This window comes from Taeniopygia guttata, chromosome 3 (genome assembly GCF_048771995.1).
Source record: "Taeniopygia guttata chromosome 3, bTaeGut7.mat, whole genome shotgun sequence".
In the NCBI taxonomy this organism is placed as follows: Eukaryota; Metazoa; Chordata; class Aves; order Passeriformes; family Estrildidae; genus Taeniopygia; species Taeniopygia guttata.
The window spans coordinates 3,984,982-4,003,363 of NC_133027.1; the positions used below are offsets into that span (position 1 = coordinate 3,984,982).

Below are 18,382 nucleotides of genomic sequence, written 5' to 3' on the forward strand. Positions count from 1 at the left end.
CATCCTTTTGGAGACATTCAGAATTCATCTGGACATGGACCTGGGCAACCAGCTCTGGGTGGCCCTGCTTGAGCTGAGGGTTGGACCAAGTGGCCCCCAGAAATCTTTTCCACACTCAACCCTTCTGTGATTGTGGATGATGAACTAAAATTTCTCTAATCAGTGTCAGGGCAGCTGTTCTGCACTTCCCTTGTGGAAAGGGAATGAAATCCAATAGGTTTTGTGAAACCTTGTGAGTGCTTTGAGATTCACAGATAAAACCACACCTTATTGTTCATTATTGTAATTGTTATCTCTCTGTAATTATCATCCCTATTTTTTTCTAATGACTCATAACCTTCTGTAGTTGTTCAGTTATGCATTAGGGAATTTCACACCACACCAATTGTTTTGTTTTCATAGATTTTTTTTTTTCCACTAAAATTTTTAAATAAAGATCAGTACAGTACAAAGCTTAAAATATTGTCAATGTTTTCAACAATACAAAGTCAGCAGGTGGGAGTTGGGAAGGGGCTGGTTAATAAGGAACACTCATATCCTTCCCTGTTTCCCAAAGGAAAAAAAAATACAAACTCTTTTGTACTTCTGTTTAGTAAGAACAGCGCTTAAAAATAATCTTGTCAGTAAAAGATGTAAATTGCAAGGCACATGAGGAACCTGTCCTTGCCTCGTTACACAAATTAGGCATAAATAAGGCACCTGTCTCCATCCTCCCCTCCTGCTCTGTACACTGAGCAAATCCTGTCAGTGGGAATTGGCTGTTAAGAGCAACCATGGACCATGGAGCAGACAGCAAAGAGGCTGCCCTTGATCTTCAGGTTCCTTCAGGATTAATCCTCAAAAGAAACAGCACAAGGCACATTGGGATGAATTCTCAGGAGCTGTCCTGGTTTGTAAGATCTGAAGGAATCCTACCTCAGGACCAGAGATTCCTCAGGGAGAGGACTGTGACCTCAGGGATCCCTGAGGGATCTTAGGTGTGATCAACCTTTGGTGGTCAGCTCTTCACCAAGCCTAGCCACTGACACGTTCTTCCCAGGCATGCCTCCTTAGGAGCACCAGGATGGAGGGGACCTGCTCCAAGCAGTGAGCCCAAGGAGAAGGTCCTGGGGGGCTCAGACAAGCTGAGCTTTTATCACTTTGGCTTTTTCCAGATCCAGCTCTGGTGTCCTCTGGATCACTGGCAAAGCTTCCACAGCCACTTCCCAGCCTCTGCTGCTGCTCCACTGCAGCATGTGGAGTCTGCCAGGAAGGCAGCCAGGTGTATAAGGCACAAAGGATGGAGTCTGGGGATGAAGGAAAGAAAGAAGCTGGTTGGAGGAAGAGGAGGATGGAGACAGGGAAGAAGGAAGTTCCAGTGTTGGTGAGCCCCTTGTGACACAAGGGCGCATCCTCACAGCAGCACAGATCTGTGTTGTAGATCCCTGCTCACTCCACCCATCATCACCAGGAGGTCAGCTCCAGGTGGGAGTGCAGGGCCACGTGGAGATGGGTGCGACTTCACCTGTGGGGAAACGTGGGGGTGTGCAAAAACACCTCCACTGTCACACCACTGCTCCACTGTCCACCTCTGCTCAGCCAGGGAGGAGAGGATGTGATCAGAAGTACCTTGGAAGAACCACGTGGGCTCCTCTCCCTGTCCCTGAATGAGATGGAATTACCGTACTCACCCTCCTTCAACAAGGGCAGGGCATGTCATCTGTGTTCAAACCCTCAGAGAAGGGGAAACCTGGGTGATCCCTTCCTTTGGTACCAGTATAAATCCAGGTAGCAGCACAGCAGGTTTGCTATTACCAGCCATGCCCAATCCTTCTCCATTTTATCCCAGAAATGAGCTCTGGACCAGCCTGATTTACCTCTGTTTCTACACAGGAACCCACTGATATCCAGCCAGGTGCACATCCAGTGCCTTGCTCTCCCTTACCTACCACAAAACCAAGGAAAGTTAGGCTATGAGAAAAAGCTGCTTGCACTGGAAGCCTTTTCTCAGACTGGGAGGAGACCCACAAACAAAGCCAGAGGCCATGGAGGGAGCAGTCCTCAGTGCAGCTGAGTTGAGCAGCCAGCTGCCATGCAAGGGGGAACTGCTGCTGGCCTCCACTCCAGCCCTTCCCTGCCAGCAGCTGCACTGTCCAAGTGAGTTGGCTCAGAATTAAAACCAGCCAAAAATTACTGACATTTTTTCAGTAGGATTGGTTTCCCAAAGGTCCCTCTCCCAGCACTGGCTCACTCTGTGGTGAGATGAACTTCTGTGCAAGGGAAGAGGTTTAATGAGGTGCAAGTGGGACCACCCCTGCTTGGCATCTCCCCTGAGGCAGATTTTCTGCTAGGTCAGCACGGCTGTACCATCAAAAACACCCTACAAAATTAAGTAATTAATTTCTAAGCTGAGGCCAGGACTGAGGAGAAAGGGTGGACTTGATGACCTTCTGAAGGCTTTCCTATGACTTCTTCTCCTATGCTCCAAAATTACTTCCCTCTCCCTTTGTATTTAATTTTCTATAGGGCCATGAGTTCCAAATTCACCTACTAAACACAAGACCAGCAAAGTACCAATCTACAAATCTGTTTTCCACCACCTATTAACAAACCTGTTGTCCAGCCCACCTTGCTCCTACAGCAGGACAGCACTGTTTCCTTCAGGTTAATCTTAACCCAGCTAGGAGGCTCTGCAGATACAAAATCCCAAGGCAAAGCCTTTCTGGATAACAAATCCCATGCACATGCATGGAACATGAACACATACACACACCTCAAGAGCTGAAACACAGATGGAGTGCAGAAATCAGTGCTTGCCCTCACCAACCATATCCCCAACCCTACACTTTGCCTGCTCAGAACCAGCAATCACAATTCATTTGCCTGCCCTTGGGCTCAGTGAGACAAATCCGTGGCTGGGATAGATCCCATGGATTCCCTGGTTTTAGCAAAGATTTAAACCTCCTTGGTGGCTCCATTTTCAATATTCCCCAAGGTAAGCACAGAATACATTCCTCTGGTGGGGGACACAGTTATCCAGCCTTTGTTACCTTGGACAGGAGTGACCTATGGACATGAAGTGACCCTGACCACTATCTTTGCTACTCCACACAGGAATCACCAAGTTCCAAGGACAAACCCATCCCGAGGTAGTGCAGGACCCTGATGTTATCATCCTACATCCTTTTGCTGTTCCAGCTTCATCTAATACTGATAAAAGCATGCCAGAGTCACAGCCCCACTGGCCATAGAACAGCAATCCTGCAGCTTCAAGGTCAGCTTTCCCACGATGCTCACCAAGGACACAAAGCACCATTAAGAGAGGAATAAAGACTCCTTCACCTTCACACCCTTTTGGCCGTGACCACCGTAGTGCTGTTGGAGGACCAGAGCCTTTCCTGTATCAAAGTGATCCCATCTAAGTTATTCCACATTTCATGGACATTGCTAGAGGTTGGTCAGACTCTCTTGACAGATGACACAGACCCAGTTTGTCTCACTGGACACCAGGTCAAGCCAGGATCTCCAAAGATGTTTTGCCAGAGCCATCTAAGGGACCTGGCATTGACACACTTGACAAGGGGAACGCAGAGAGAACCTGGCTGGAACAGGAATAGGATTACAGCAGCCACGGTGCCACATGTGCCCTCACACATGAACCCTAGAAACACAGACTTCCCGAAACCTTCCTACTGCCTTTGATAGGAACAGTTCTCACACAGATATGGCAAAACCCAGAGAGGCCATCATATCCAGCTGTGGTCCTCATGGTGTTGTTAGCCCTGGCACACCCTGCTGCAGTCCCACAGCCTCCAGGCTGCCCTCCTTGACCTTCAGCAAGGTCCCACCCACAGCTCTACCACAATGAACAAGGAACCTCTGCCTATTTCAGCATCCTTGGTTCAGTGACTTGTTCTGGCTTAAAACACCCCCACCCCCCCGATGGCAACAGGCAATCCCTGCTGTGAAAATGCATCCAGCATGAAGTGTCCAGCCGTCCATCTGCATCCAGGGTCCTGGTTAGTCACGGCGTGTTAGGCAAGTAAGACAGTCATGTCTCTAGTATGTTATGCCCTTTTCCTTGATTTTCTCTGGTGAGGTCATGCCTGTCACGTCCGTGATTCTCAGGAGTCCTTTTTAGCTAGGCTGGCCTTGATCCTGCATCGCAGGATGTAAGCTGTGATGGCACTACAGGCCACCAAGCCAAAAAAAGAGATGCAGGAGAGATAAACAGTGAAAGGCCCGTGTCTCTTCAGGAAAATCTCCTGCCTGTTCTTGTAATCCAAAAGAATGGCTTCCAGCTGTGACAGGGTGCAGATGGCCAGAAAAGTGTGGAAGATCTGGTGGGCATGGCCAACAATATCACAGGAGCCAGGAAAGTATTTCTCAGGGACAGGACAGGAAAAGAAATAAGCACTGATAAGGAAAAACAGTATCTGGTATGTGTGGTACCAAGCAGCATCCTCCTCACAGCCCCCCAGGTGACACACAACCACCCGGTGAGCCACGGGACTGATATCCAGGATGAAAGCCAGCCCTGCTGGGATCACCTGGCACATCTTCCTCATGATGGGGTAAGGCCGTCGGTACCGGTATTTGGCGTAGCAGCAGCCGGCACAGGACAACCAGCCACAGAAAGCTGCTGCTGGCAGGAAGAAAAGCCAGAACTTGTCATACCAGGCTTGGTCAGAGCTGTAGTAGAAATGAGCCAGGGCGCTGCCATACTGGTAGATGCTGACTCCAACATAGTCTACAAAGTAGAAGGTGTAGTGGTACAGCTCTGACTTGGACTGCAGCAGGTGAGCCAAGAGGCTGCAGGTCAGGTAGGTGACAGAGGAGAGGACAAAGATGAGCAACGGCAAGGACCACGCATCCACAGGCAACTGCTCGGCCTCCACAAACGTCTTGAACCTCAGCAGCACGGCCAGTGCCGCCAGGAGATGAGTCCACACGTTGACCACCTCGTTGTGCTTCTGGAAGAGGCTGAGGAAGTAGTAGCGCCAGTCCTGGCCGGTGGGGCGGTACCCGCTGTGGATGTAGGGCTCGCGGAAGAGCTGCGGCACCTCGCACTCCTTCACCGTGCACGGCATCTTCGGGAGGCCGTCCTCCAGCAGCCGGGGCAGCCGGCTGAGGTGCTGCCCGCTGAGGGACAGCGTGCTGAGCCGCTCCAGGATGGCTGTCATCCTTCAGCCCCGCACCAGGGAACGTCGTCTTCCTGCCCTGCGGGGATGGGAGAAAGAGGAAATGTTCATGGTGGAGCACCGGGGAGAAGAGCATGCTGCCATTCCCTGTGGGATTAACCACGGCACCATGGAGACGCTGGCCCTTAGAGCAGGTACCGGTGCCTAAAGGGGCTCCAGGAGAGCTGGACAGGGACTTGGGACAAGGGCCTGGAAGGACAGGACAAGGGGCAATGGCTTCCCACTGCCAGAGGGAAGGGATAGATGGGATATTGGGTATTAGGAATTGTTCCCTGTGAGGGTGCCAAGCCCCTGGCACAGGGTGCCCAGAGAAGCTGTGGCTGCCCCTGAATCCCTGGAAGTGTCCAAGACCAGGGGCTTGGAGCAACCTGGGATAGTGGAAGGTGTCCCTGCCCATGGCAGGGTGTTGGGTCAAGATGGTCTTTCAGGTCCCTTCTAACCCAAACCATTCTATGATTCTATGAATATTGTTGAGTTTAGGGGTACCAGATCTCCTGAGGAGTTAGAGAAGGGACTGAGGGAGTTCCAGATTCCCAGGGATATCTGTTCCCTGACCTAAATTCAGCACAGAGGGGGATGGCAGAGCCCTGTCCCTGCAGGTCAGCCTGCATCAGATAGGCACAGCAGTGTCACAAACATGCCCTTCCTCCCCACTTCCTCAGGCACTCAGTTTGGAGCGTGTTCAGGAGCCACAAGCTGCCAACAACGGGTTGCAGGAAGCAGTTAGTTGGCAAGAAAGCATCTGATGATTTATGAAGGTGATTTTTCACCCCTTACCCCAGAACAAAATGCTCAGGGACAAAAGTGGGATGTAAATTACACATCTAAGGGATAAACAGCTTGTCCGCACATGAGTTAAGAGGGTCCCAACCAAATCATGGAGGTTGCAAAGAAACTCACCCTTCCCTGCCACACAACTTGCCCATGGGTTGCTGTAGTGAGTAGGGCAGAGGGAGAAGTGGAGAAATCCACCGTCCCAAACCTGTAGCCCTCATCCCTCCACAAATAAGAAGCATCAGGATTGAGAGGGACTGAAGAAATTAGAGGCTTCACATCCACGTTGGCTGCAGTTTGGGTACAGCATGAGAGCTTTGGGAGCATCCATGGAGCCAAGGCCGAGGGACTGCCAGAGAAGTCCCTGGATGCTCAGAGCAGCCAAACCCAGTGCTGGGCACTCCTCTGTCTTCTCTGCTCCTTAGTAACCTCCAGACTTGCTAAGCTCTGGTTGGCAAGATTCAGATTCAGGGCACAGCAGGATCCTAATGTGTGGAGAACAACTCTTGGCATTAAATTAATTCCCAATACCCCCTGTTTCCCAATAACCTAGATACCTCTCTTCCCTGCTGGTGTTTGTGTCATACAAAATAGAGGAGAATTAATCACAAATGCCCATGTTAAACTGAAATTGGTGCTGATGGGGCCCCACCAGACTGTGCAGGTTGTGGTTTCTCCTAAGCTTATATGCACACAACTGGAGGTGTGGGGGATGGAGGCAGCAAAAAAACAAAACAAAACAAAACAAAACAAAACAAAACAAAAAAAAACCAAAAAAAAAAGAAACACAAATAAGTATTTTTCCTGAGTGTGGAAAACAGCCAATTTTTCTCCTGCTACATGAGACACCAGCTGTGTGCAGTGGTGAGACACCAACAGTTTGTGTGGGCATCTGGTCCAGTGAAGGTGTCCCTGCCCATGGCAGGGGATTGGAACTAGAAGAGCTTTAAGATCCCTTCCAAGCCAAAACAGTCTGTGACTCTGTGATGGGAGACCCTTGCTAAGTTGTGACCAGAGAGGACAGTGTTAAACACCATAAGAGAGTTTCTGAAAGCAAGGAGGTGGGACCTGGCAGTCCCAGGGTGAGACAGCACAAAGAGCAAAGTCAAAGCAGACTCTCAACCAGGCAGCAAGTCTCACTTCCTGTAGAAACCCAAAGCATCTGATAACAAACAATATTTTCATGTTGCTTCTTTATTCTAGCAGAGGGGAGCTGTCATAATTAGGTTTCCTTTTCCAGAAAATTCTTTCTGCCCTACACCGCCTTGGCTTTCTCCCTTAGCATCTCTCAAAGCTGGAGGTTTATTTCCTCTGTTTGCCACAGGGGACTTTGTCTGTTGTGTTTGATGGAGCTGCCTTAGCCACAGAAGGCAAAATGGATCCTGGAAATGCTATTTTAGTTTCACACGTGTAATACTGAAGAGAGCACACTTGCTGGGGAGTTAGTGTTGTGCACACTCATAAAGACTGTTTCTCTCCTAAGGGTCTGCAGGGTCCTGATCTATGATAGAACATGCAGTCCATTCAGCAGGTTGTGTATCCCTGTGGAGTTACATGCCAAAATGTAGGGAGGTGAGTCAAAATTTGACTTTGGGGCAGACCTATGAGGGCAAGGTGTGAAGAGGAGACAACACTCACTCTGCCCTGTTCCAATGTACAGCTTCTTGTAGCTAGTGGAGTTCATTCATAAATCATGGAATTGTGGAGCGCTTGGGGATGGAAGGGATGTTAAAGATCACCTCATTCCAACCTCCTGCCATGGGTAGGGACACCTTCCACTATCCCAGGTTGCTCTAAGCTCCATCCAACCTTGGACACTTCCAGGGATGGAGCAACCACAGCTTCCCTGAGTAACCTATGCCATGGCCTCACCACCCTCACAGGGAAGAATTTTTTCCTACCCATGGCAGAGAAGTTGGAACAAAAAGATCTTTCCAAGCCAGACCATTCTGGGATTCTATGATTCAATGTCACGATGGTGAGGCAGAAGAAGAAAGGACAATGCTGAAGTTCGTTACATCTTGGAGAAGACAGATAATGTGAACCCCAGCAGAAGAGGAACTGAAAACCTCCAAGAGGGCACAGCTGCAAGCATAGGGCAACAGGACACACACCTGCAGAGAGCAGAGTTGGTGCTGATCAGTGGAGAAACCTGTAAAGAGCAAAGGCAACAAACACATGGGAGGGTGGCAATTGAGCCTGGGAATGGGAATGGATGGGAATGCAGTCCATGGCCTGCCTGCTTTGCATGCTGACAAGGGTGTGAGAGAGACAGGCAGCTTCTGTCCCAGGCACAGCCTGGCTCCGGCTTGCACCGCTCGTACTCATGCCAGGATTTTGCCAAGGTCTCTCATCCCCAGAGCTCAGTGCCTCAGAGAGCCTGGGCACTGCACATCTCCCTGACAGCATAGATTATTCCAGGCAGGCTTTCAGAGCTGGAAAATGCCAGTTTTAAACAGGCTGTGAGGGGCAGAGATTTTCAAAATAATAGTCCGAAATCACAAGAAGCACATCTGATACTGGGCTGAACAGCGCTGAATCAGGAACCTGGTACCCTGCTTATTTCAAACCTTGTGATATGAGTGAGTGACAACAAGTTGGCAGCTTCCAGTGATCATGTGATGGGACAAAGTGACGAGCAATTAACGTTAGAAAAGAGAGAGAAAGAGAAAACAAAAAAACAAAAAAAAAAAAACCAAAAACACCAACCCAGAAACCCAAGGTCAGCACTGGCTGTTTCACTTTCACAGAGCCCCTATTCTTTTCCCTTCACGGGGGCGTAGGAGCAGCTGAAAGCCACATTCATCGGCGGGGTGTCTCGTTGAGATTCCGTCCTCACTCCCATCTCCGGGGGATTCAGTTATTTTGGCTGCTCCCAATTAACAGCAACCAAGTACCGTTTGTTCAGGGAGGGAGCTGCAAGGCAAGAAGGAGGGCGTGGATGATGGCCAGGCTGGATCATGACATCCACAATAAAAACTCCCAGCACAGGAGGAGAACGATCCTGTTCCAATTTTTCTCTCTCTTTTGAAGAGGGTAATTGGAAACCTTAGCTTTTTCCCAGCTCTTTTGCTTTTTGGTCACAGTCTGATGGAAGGGTTTGAATGAGAAAATTTCCTACAGAGTACGGTCGATTTTCCCACCAGTCTGGCCCCCAAATTCAGTGTCTGGGATTGAGGCTAGACCAATGTGATAGATTTGCTTGCAGGCTGCTATTCAGGAATCAGAGGTTTACACAGGCTTCCAAAAAGGCAGTAATTCCTGGTAAACAAAGCAGGGAGGACTGGGGGTACTCAGCTTTGGGGAATTCTTTAATAAATGCATGGCATTTAAAACAGGAAAAAAAAAAAAAAAGTAGTGGTTGTGGACAGCATGAAAATAACAACAGTGGCCAACAGACTGGTTTGGAGAGCTGCAGGTGATTAATGCCTGAATTACAAACACAAATAAATATTTTTCCTGAGTGTGGAAAACAGCCAATTTTTCTGGAAGTTGAGTAAAAGCCCATGGGAGGTAATTTTGAAGCATTTGGGGTTTTATTGTGACCCATTCCTACATGGGGTTAACTTTGGTGCCACAGCTCCTAGTGCACCAGGATGGCAGGGAGCAGTTCAGCTCTGGGAGAGGCTGCACCAGGGCTGCACCCAGCTCAGATGCACTGGGTAAGCCCCATCCCAAACTCTGTTGTCTGAAGGCTGGCCCTCCCTGAGCACAAACATCTCCTGTAATTAAACCATTCTGAAGGGCTGGAGAAAACTTTGAAAGGCCATCCTGGGACAACAGTGCTCGCTCCTCCATCCTATTCTTGCCCCATGTTTTGGAAAGACCCCTCCAGAGCTGAGAAAATAAGAGACCATGGATTGGCTCAAGAAGCAGTTCCTGTGCAGTCTTTGTATTACCTGCTTCCTTCTCCTGCCACAGATTTAGGTGCCAACATTGCTCCAGACTGCAGCAGGAACACCCAGAGCTCAGATCCCTTCTGTAGGGAGTTACTGGATTTACAACCAGCACAGGTTCCCAGGGAAGCTGTGTCTGCCCCTGGATCTCTGGAAGTGTCCACAGCCAGGTTGGACAGGGCTTGGAGCAACCTGGGATAGGGGAAGGTGTCCCTGCCCATGGCAGGAGGGTTGAACTGGATAAGCTTTAATGTCTCTCCCAACCCAAACCACTCTGTGATTCCATGATTTGATGGTTTGTGCCAGGTACCAGCCCTGCCAGGTCAGGCAGCAGGATGTAAGGACTTATCTACACTCCAGCATCAAAGAAATGGAAATCCCCACAACCAGAGAGAGGCCAGGTAGGTGCTTGGGGCTTCTCTAAACTGGGCTTACACTTCCTCATCTAGGAAATGGGGGTATCAGTCCTCATCTGCCTGATGGAAACGAGATATCATGCTCCTAATGCACTGGGCTGTGCTGGGACTACTTAACTGCATTGCACAGAAGATTTTATTTCCCTCAAGGCACTTAGGTGCCCTGTTAGATCTACATCAGACCAAGTCCCCTTACTCCTCCAACAGGGACCTGCACAGGTTGGGATGCTCTGGAAGGTAAAAGGTGGTGCCATGTGACTTACTGAAGGGCATGGCTTAAAACAACCTGATCTGTTAAAAAAAAAAAAAAAAAAAAAAAGCCAAAATAACCTCGTGGTAAATTTCAAATTAAAGAAGATGGCTCAAATTCTCCCCTTCTCTATACACAGACACACACAGCATGCAGCCCAAGCAGGGTTTATCCAAGCTTGTATCCCTCAGGAAACGAACGTCCCGTGATGCCGGGAGCTGAGCCACGAAAGGCAGCGGGAGGTGGCAGGATCCCCCATGGAAGCCACGGCAGTGTCAGCTCCCCTGCAGTTCCTGGCCTGGCAGAGAGCTGGGCCAGCAGCCAGCTCAGCCCTGCTGGGCAGCAAGTGCCTCTTGACATGGGCTCAGCGTTGCCTGAGCTTTGGGATGGGGCCAGGGGATGAGAGCAGTGGAGCCAGCACAGGGAATGCTCCTCTCGGAGGGCACAGAGCAAAAACAAAGCTGCTGGCAAATGCCACCTCCCTGCAGCAAAGCATCCCAACAAGGGGAGCCCTCCTGAGGCCCTGTGATGTTTGGGGGAGCAAAGCAGGGGAATGGAACCCCAAAGTTAGGAAACCAAAGGTTGAATGAGGCTGGTGGCTTTATTGTCAGCGTCCAAGCAACACGTGCAAGGGGGATGTTGATTTTTACAACATCAGGTTCTCAGAGATCAGCTGGGCTGGCTTGGCCATTCCTGTGCTGCTGCACCCTTCAAATGAGTGGCCACACACAAACTGTCAGCCAGGAGCAACTCCTGGCCTGTGCTATCTCCCAAACCACGTTAGGGAATGGCACAGTTCTGGTTTACTGTGATAGCACAACTGTAGTTTCCTCATGTCTAGCCCAGTTAAAGCTTGGTGATGCTGCTGATAACGCAGCTAATAATTCCTGAAAAAAAAAAAAAAAAAAAAAAACCACCTGCAGCACTAGTTAATATTCACTAATTCTGCTCACACACCCTGGCTGAAAATTCCCTCCTCTGGCAAATCCACTCCCCCCGTATCAAAATTTGCTCAAGAGTGAGGTAATATTCTGCAGCTTTTCTTCCTGATCTTACTAATCCTTTGCTGTTTGTGCTTTCCTGATCCCTTCATGACTTTCTTTTCCACACACAGCCAACACAACACCCGATGCTTTGGGGCTGGATTTCAGGTGGCTGTGAAATCCCTGGATGAGTACACTGGGAATCAAACTAGACTGGGACACAGTCCCAAACTATAACCACCAGGTTGCTGAAGTGTCAGCAACCCCTGGGTATAGTTTTGGTCCTGCCACCCCCACCAGTCCCTGCCTGCTGTATTCAGCCATGCAGGGATCAGTGATGGGCTGGGACTGACCATTTCCAGAAACTGGAATTGTGCCAGCAAAGTGCCTGGGGTTTTCCCCTGCGCTGACTGAAAAAGGAGCCTGGATTTGTTACAGTGGCATGCCACTTTCACCTCCTGAATTGCCTTCAGCACTAATCTTCCTTCAGTGCAGATCTAGAACTGGGAACTCCTGCTAGCACAGGGAAACCTCGACAGGACAGCCAATCCCTCCCTGCTCAGATCCATCTGCTGATGGGACAACTCTGGAACCATCTGCCTGCAGGCAGAGCAACCAAACCAAACTGGCCATGTGGGTTCAAATCATCCCAAAAAAACCTCTGGGCTGAGGCTGCTCAGCTTTGCTGTCATCCACAAAAGCCTCTTGCACAAAAACATCCTTTTTTTTTTTTTTTTTTTTTTTTTAAGGCTGCGGATTTTAGAGCTTTGGTCACTCGAAAAAAATGTATATAAATCATGCAGAGCCCTGCGGCTGCTGCGGGCAGAGGGGAGGCACTGCCAGGGAGAGACTGCAGCCCTGTGCCAACCCTGTGGAGCTGTGAGCTCTCCTCTCCCCTGCACTAAAAGTCTTTGTCCCCATCCTGGACTTCGTCCCATTTAACCCCATGGCCTCTCCCATCCAGGTTCTAGGTTTGCAGTGACAGAAGTGATGCCGTTCCTGGAGGCTACAAAGCTCCAAGGAAGAGCCAGATGGCAGATTCCCTCCACAAAAGGCATGCAGGCTGTGCTGCATTCAATTGCTCAGAACCCTACCCAATCCCAAGGATTTGGTGGAGCTTAGAGGGTAGGAAGGAGATGGGAACAAGCTTCCCCTTACTACCTGGAAGTGTCCAAGGCCAGGTTGGACAGGGCTTGGAGCAACCTGGTCTAGTAGAAGGTGTCACTCTCCATGGCAGGGAGTTTGAACTAGACCATCTTTAATGTCCCTTCCAACCCAAACCATTCCATGATGCTGTGAAGGATGAAGCTTATAAGGTATGGCATCTGTACAGCTGCAGCCTCCAGCAGCCTCCCTGGGTATTTATTCTTTTGAAATTTACTAATGATTGATTGTTTATACAATTAAAGGGCCACTGGTCTGACCCCAGAGCAGTGGTTACCCTGTAAACTGGCAGATGAAAAATTACACTGGTGCCTGACTCAAGAAGTGCAAGTAGCTGCAAGCTCATGCACATGACCTGGTGGTGCCACCTCCCTTGTCCCCAGCCTCGCTGGCACAGCCATCCCTCCCTGCCATCCCTCCCTGCATCCACAGGGACACAGCTCTCAGCTTGGCCACAGGCTGCGGCTGCAGCTTCAGCGTAAACAAATACAAGCAATTAATGTCCAGGAAACAGAAAATCCTGCAGGGTGCAGGGCTGTTAACCCACACCTTCCCCAGCTGCGTGGGAGGGAATGTGTAACTGTGTGGTTTGGCCTGATGAGCCCTGAGTGGGTTTCTAGGAATTGTTTGCAGCATGTATCACCATAGCACCCCAAGGCAGGAGCACAGGCTGCTGCTAGAATTCAGAATTCATGACTGCCTGTCCTCTCCCTGCCCTGGCAGAGGGCAAAAACAGACTTCAGACCGACTGGATTCATCCTTTCTCATGACCTTTACATAACTTTGCTCTTTTTCAACGACTGCTGCCAGGGAAGCATTACACTCATCCTAATCTGCAGAAAGCCATCCTAGAATCCCAAAATGTTTTGGGTTGGAAAGGACCTTAAAGCTCATCTCATCTCAACCCCTCTACCAGGGACAGGGCACCTTCCACTAGATTAGGTTGCTCCAAGCCTCATCCCACCCAAAAATCCTCCAGCTAGTGATATTTAAATAATTTCTCAGCTCTGAAGCCACAATCCCACAACAAGTGCACCTCTCCATCCCACTAAAAACCTGTGTGCCGCTGTGTATCACCTTGGCACAGCGACTGGGATGCTCCATACCCAACCCTGCTCATGCCAGGGAGGAATTGGTTTGGCACCAAACAAACAACTGTTTAATGTTTACCTGAACATCTGTATCTATATATTTGTGTTCAAGAAAACCAGAACACTTTAAGACTGTCCACAATATTTCCCTCCTCATCCCTGGGGAAAAAAAAAAAAAAAAAAAAAAAGTGAGATGCTTGTGGTGTTTTCAGCCAGGAAAAAAAACCCAGATGGGATATAGGGGGGGACATGACCCTGAAGTGCCCTGGAGAAGATCAGCAGGGAGCAATCCTTCGGTGACCTTTGGAGACGCGCCCCAGCCCGTGTCTGCGCAAGGAGCAGGCGGCAGCTCCAAGGCAAACACCGGGAGCTGCTTCTTCTCCCAGCTGAACTACGCATCTCCTTCCCGTGGCCTCCAGAGCTCCCCGGGTGTCAAAGTCATTAAAGGAAAATCCGCCCACAGCCATTCCAAACAAACACGGAGGAAAACCACTGCCCACCTCTCTCCTTCAGGAAGCCCTTGAGATACCGCTATCGGGGGAATTTAAGGCAAAATCTGCTCATCCCTGCCCTCCTTAAGCTCTTCCCCAGCACCCCCACCTGACCACTGGACCAACCGCGGCTGGACGAACCACAATTTTGCGTGGCACAGAGGGAAAGATCCCGCATCCCTCGGCATCCCGCAAGCACCGTGCACGGCACACCGACCACCCCCCGCACCCATCCCGGCATCCCGCTTCCCCCGCAGGGAAGGATGCTCCCGGCGCGGCGGGGATGCGGGAGCGCACCGGGAACTCGCTGGGGACCCTCGGGTGTCCCGGGGGGAGAGGAGGGGACCGCAGGGAGGGGATCGCAGGGAGGGGATCGCAAGGAGGGGATCGTCCGCAGTGTCCGCTCTCAGTGCCCGCACTCCGTGCCTGCTCTCCATCTCTCGCACTCCATGTCCACACTTATGCCCTGCACTCAGTGCCGGCTCTCCCGTCCCGCACTCACGGCTCTCAGTGTCCCCTCGGTGTCCCCTCGGTGTCCTCTCGGTGTCCCCTCGGTGTCCCCTCGGTGTCCCGCTCTCCCCCGCCCTGTCCCGCTGCCGAGTCCCGGCGCCTCCGGGGCCCCGCGGCCGCCCCGCGCATGCGCGCCCCGCCCCGCCCCGGGGTGGCCCCGCGGGCCGAGCCCGGCCCGGCCCAGCCCGGCCCAGCCCGGGCCGCACAAAGCGCGGCTCAAACCCGCGGCACCGCCCAAATCCCGCCACCCCAGGGGTGGGTGCGGAGAAAAGCCCAGTGACACATTGGGAGAGGGGTGTAAAGTCACGGACTCACGGAATCGCTCAGGTTGGGAGACATCTCCGAGGTCAGCGAGTCCGACCTGTGACCGCTCACAGCCCAGAGCGCTGAGTGAGTGCCACGTCCTGTTGTTGTTCCTTGGACACCGCCAGGGATGGGGACTCCAGAACCTCCTGGGCAGCCCCTTCCATGAAGAAGTTCTGCCCTATGTCCAACCTGCGCCTTCTCTGGCCGCAGCTTGAGGTTCTGTCCCTTGTCCTGTCCCTGTTCCCTGGAGCAGAGCCCGGCCCTCCCCTGGCTGTCCGCTCCTGTCAGGAGCTGTGCAGAGCCTGAAGGGCTCCCCTGGGCCTCCTGTTCTCCAGGCTGAGCCCTCCAGCTCTCTCAGCCACTCCTCACAGGATTTACAAGTCACTGCCAGGTGGTTGGGGATGGAAAGGACCTTTGGAGATCACTCTCACAGATGAAGATTCTACATTTAAAGTAAAAATCACAGGACTGGCAGCTATGGGCACCCACTGAAGCACAGGAGGAATCTCTGAACACCAGCAATCACCCTCTGAACACCAGGAAACACTTTTTTACTGTGAGGCCAAGAACTGGCACTGGTTGCCCAGCAAGAGATACCTCCATCCTTTGAGGTATTTAAAATCCATCTGGACATGGACCTGGGCAACCTGCTCTGTGTGTCCCTAAATGAGTAAGGGGGCTGGACCAGGTGACTTCCATGAAGTGGGGGGAACCCCCTGATTTCAGTGCTATGGACATGTAAGTGTGGAGGAGCAGATGATTTTCCACAAGATTTCCAGGCTAAAGGCAGTATGGCCTTGAGCCAGCACCAAAATCTTTGGGCTTCAGAAAACAGGCATTTCCACCCGAATGGCCTTTCAGGAGCAGCCTCTGGGCTCCTGAGCTATGCCTGAGAAATGTGTGGGAGAGGCTGATTGATGCTGGATGGAGCTGTGCCAAAGCCACAGTGGTGGGTTTGGCTGTAGGGTCACCATGACCCCAGGAGCAGGTTAATTTATGAGTTACAGCGTTTGCCCTCTCCAGGCTCTGCCTCAGCTGGTTCATGCAGGTTCTGCTGCTCCAGCTTGTCAGAACCACTGTTTTTTGATAGGTTTATGAGGAAAACAGAAGGACTGCTTGTTCTGCAGGGAGAGGATTCATGGAGAGGCAGCCCAGGAATGTGACTTTGTGGCTCTGATAAGATCTCTGCAGCCTGGGTGAAGGTTCAGCACATCCCAGCACAAATCTCACAGCACGTGGGAGAGCCAGTGCCCCCAAAGTGAAGAGGGAAAATATTCAGGGTGAAGAAGGTGGGAAGGAGCCTCAATTTTTCCCTGTCATTGCGCTCAGGGATGTGGATGAGATACAAGGGCAGCTACCAACCCCCCCAGTGACATCTTGCACTTGTTTTCCCTCTAAGACATCTCCTGAAAGACCCATAATACTGCACCATCCTCCTCCTCCATTCCTTAAACCGGGAGGGGATTCTGCCCCTCTGCTTCATTCTGGTGAGATCCCACCTGCAGAGCTGCCTCCAGATCTGGGACCCCCAGCAGCAGAAGGACGTGGAGCTGCTGGACAGAGACCAGAGGAGGCCACAGAGCTGCTCCAAGGGCTGGAGCCCCTCTGGAGCCAGGCTGGGAGAGCTGGGGGTGTTCATCTGGAGAAGAGAAGGATCCAGGGAGAGCTCAGAGCCCCTTCCAGGGCCTAAAGGGGCTCCAGGAGAGCTGGAGAGGGACTTGGGACAAGGGATGGAGGGACAGGACAAGGAGCAATAGGCAATAGAGGGCATAGGAGGTGGGACATAAAATACAACCCAGGCAGATGGAGATGGTGGGAGGTGACATCCCTGCTGCAACATGGACACTGCAATGCTGCTGAGCCATCTGCACCTATTTTATCCTAATTAATGGGTTTTTAGCTTGTTTAACTTCAAGGCATGCCCCAGGGCAGCCACGGGAAGGGCAGAATGCAGCTCTGTGTGGGATATCTGCTCTCCTGGGGGGGTGCTGACAGCCTGTTCTGCACCCCAAGCCTGGTGAATGCTGCACAGCGAGATCTCTTTGATCACTGGCTCTCAGGTGAGTGGTACCAAGCCATGCTCTGTAGTTCACCTCAAATTTACCCTGCTGTGCTGGAGTCCCTATTACTCCCTACCATTGACATTTTAAACCCTGAAATGAATCACCAGCTCCCTCCCAAGTCAAAACCCAGGTGTGGTTGTGTTTGCCAGGAGATTAGTCCCAGAGTAAAGACTGGGTTGTACCAGGCTGAGCTGTCCCTACCCTCTACAGTCATCTGATAGGATTCAAATACACTTTTTGCCCTCAAACATGTCCTGAATGCCTTAATTCCCCACCCAAATTGTGCATCATAGAATGGTTTGGGCTGGAAGGGACCTGCAAAAGGTTGTCCTGTTATTTTTAGGTGCTCAGAGTTATTATTCAAAACCAAAGAATCTTCTTTTGTGGATCAGGGTCTCCCTCCATCAAGAAGCATCTACACACACCATGTCCACACTGTGCTGCTGAGGAGCAATGTAGCAGCTCTGCACCAAAGACAACTGAGGTATTCCAAGCACCAAATGTAATCCAGAAAGTAGGAGTTACCTTTTCCCTCTGCTTGCCTGTAATAAAGAATTTTGTTGACTTGTTGTTATTGTAATAGGGTAAAAGTGAAATTTTTGTGCCCTGTCTGTGCCCATATGGAACTCCTTCCCACTGGGCAAGAATTGATGCTCATCATCTGTTTGGCAAGTTTTAAATAAAAATTCTGCAGATGCAGAATTGGAACATGAAGAACACATTAGAATACTAACGCTTTCTTTAACTAATAATTAAAAAAAAAAGTCCATAAAAGCTCTGGGTTATCAAGTTCAGCCTCTGCAATCAGAAAGAAGCACTTGATACAGTTAATTTCGGCACCATCAGCTGTTCCCCACGTGTTGCACAAGGATTGTGTAGCGATTTGGGGTCGGGACTTTCCTGCCTCCTCGTGGTTTGCCCGCAGCAGTGACAGCCCATTGTGACTGTGATGGGGTTACTAAAGTGCCTTACACGGCTGCGGCTTCCCACCTTCCCATCGGGGCAGGGAATGGATCCAGAGCAGCCCTGGGGAGAAGGATTTGGAGATACTGCTGGGTGAGAGCTGGACATGACCCATCCCTGAAACCCTTCAAGTCCTGGGCTGATCCTCCAGCATGGGCAGCAGGAGAAGGGGGGGATTCTGCTCCTCTGCCCTGCTCAGGTGAGACTCCACCTGCAGAGCTGCTCCAGCCCTGGGCCAACAGCAGAAGGACGTGGAGCTGCTGGAGAGAGACCAGAGGAAGCCACGGAGATGTTC

The 18,382-nt window shown here is 51.0% G+C and overlaps 1 protein-coding gene and 1 long non-coding RNA gene across 3 annotated transcripts; one reads left to right on the top strand and one right to left on the bottom strand.

Moving 5' to 3' along the window:
- Positions 1 to 385: 385 nt before the first annotated feature.
- On the bottom strand, positions 386 to 14,888 carry PAQR8 (progestin and adipoQ receptor family member 8). 2 transcript variants are annotated; one of them, XM_030269899.4, is made up of 2 exons: positions 14,748 to 14,888; positions 386 to 5,199 (listed from the first exon to the last, which is right to left on the bottom strand). In XM_030269899.4, the coding sequence occupies exon 2, from the start codon at positions 5,160 to 5,162 to the stop codon at positions 4,104 to 4,106; it is 1,059 nt and encodes a 352-aa protein (XP_030125759.1). In that variant the 5' UTR covers positions 5,163 to 5,199; positions 14,748 to 14,888; the 3' UTR covers positions 386 to 4,103. The 2 variants fall into 2 exon arrangements, with proteins under 2 accessions (XP_030125759.1, XP_072782378.1); XM_072926277.1 differs by lacking the exon at positions 14,748 to 14,888 and adding an exon at positions 8,664 to 10,541.
- A 32-nt stretch (positions 14,889 to 14,920) lies between these two features.
- Positions 14,921 to 17,841, top strand: LOC115494630 (uncharacterized). Its single transcript, XR_003959694.4, has 2 exons — positions 14,921 to 17,121; positions 17,468 to 17,841. It is a non-coding gene; the product is annotated as an uncharacterized lncRNA (long non-coding RNA).
- Positions 17,842 to 18,382: the final 541 nt, after the last annotated feature.

Bases quoted from the DNA above. Each gene is read 5' to 3' on its own strand.
- PAQR8 (XM_030269899.4), bottom strand. From the start codon at position 5,162: ATGACAGCCATCCTGGAGCGGCTCAGCACGCTGTCCCTCAGCGGGCAG.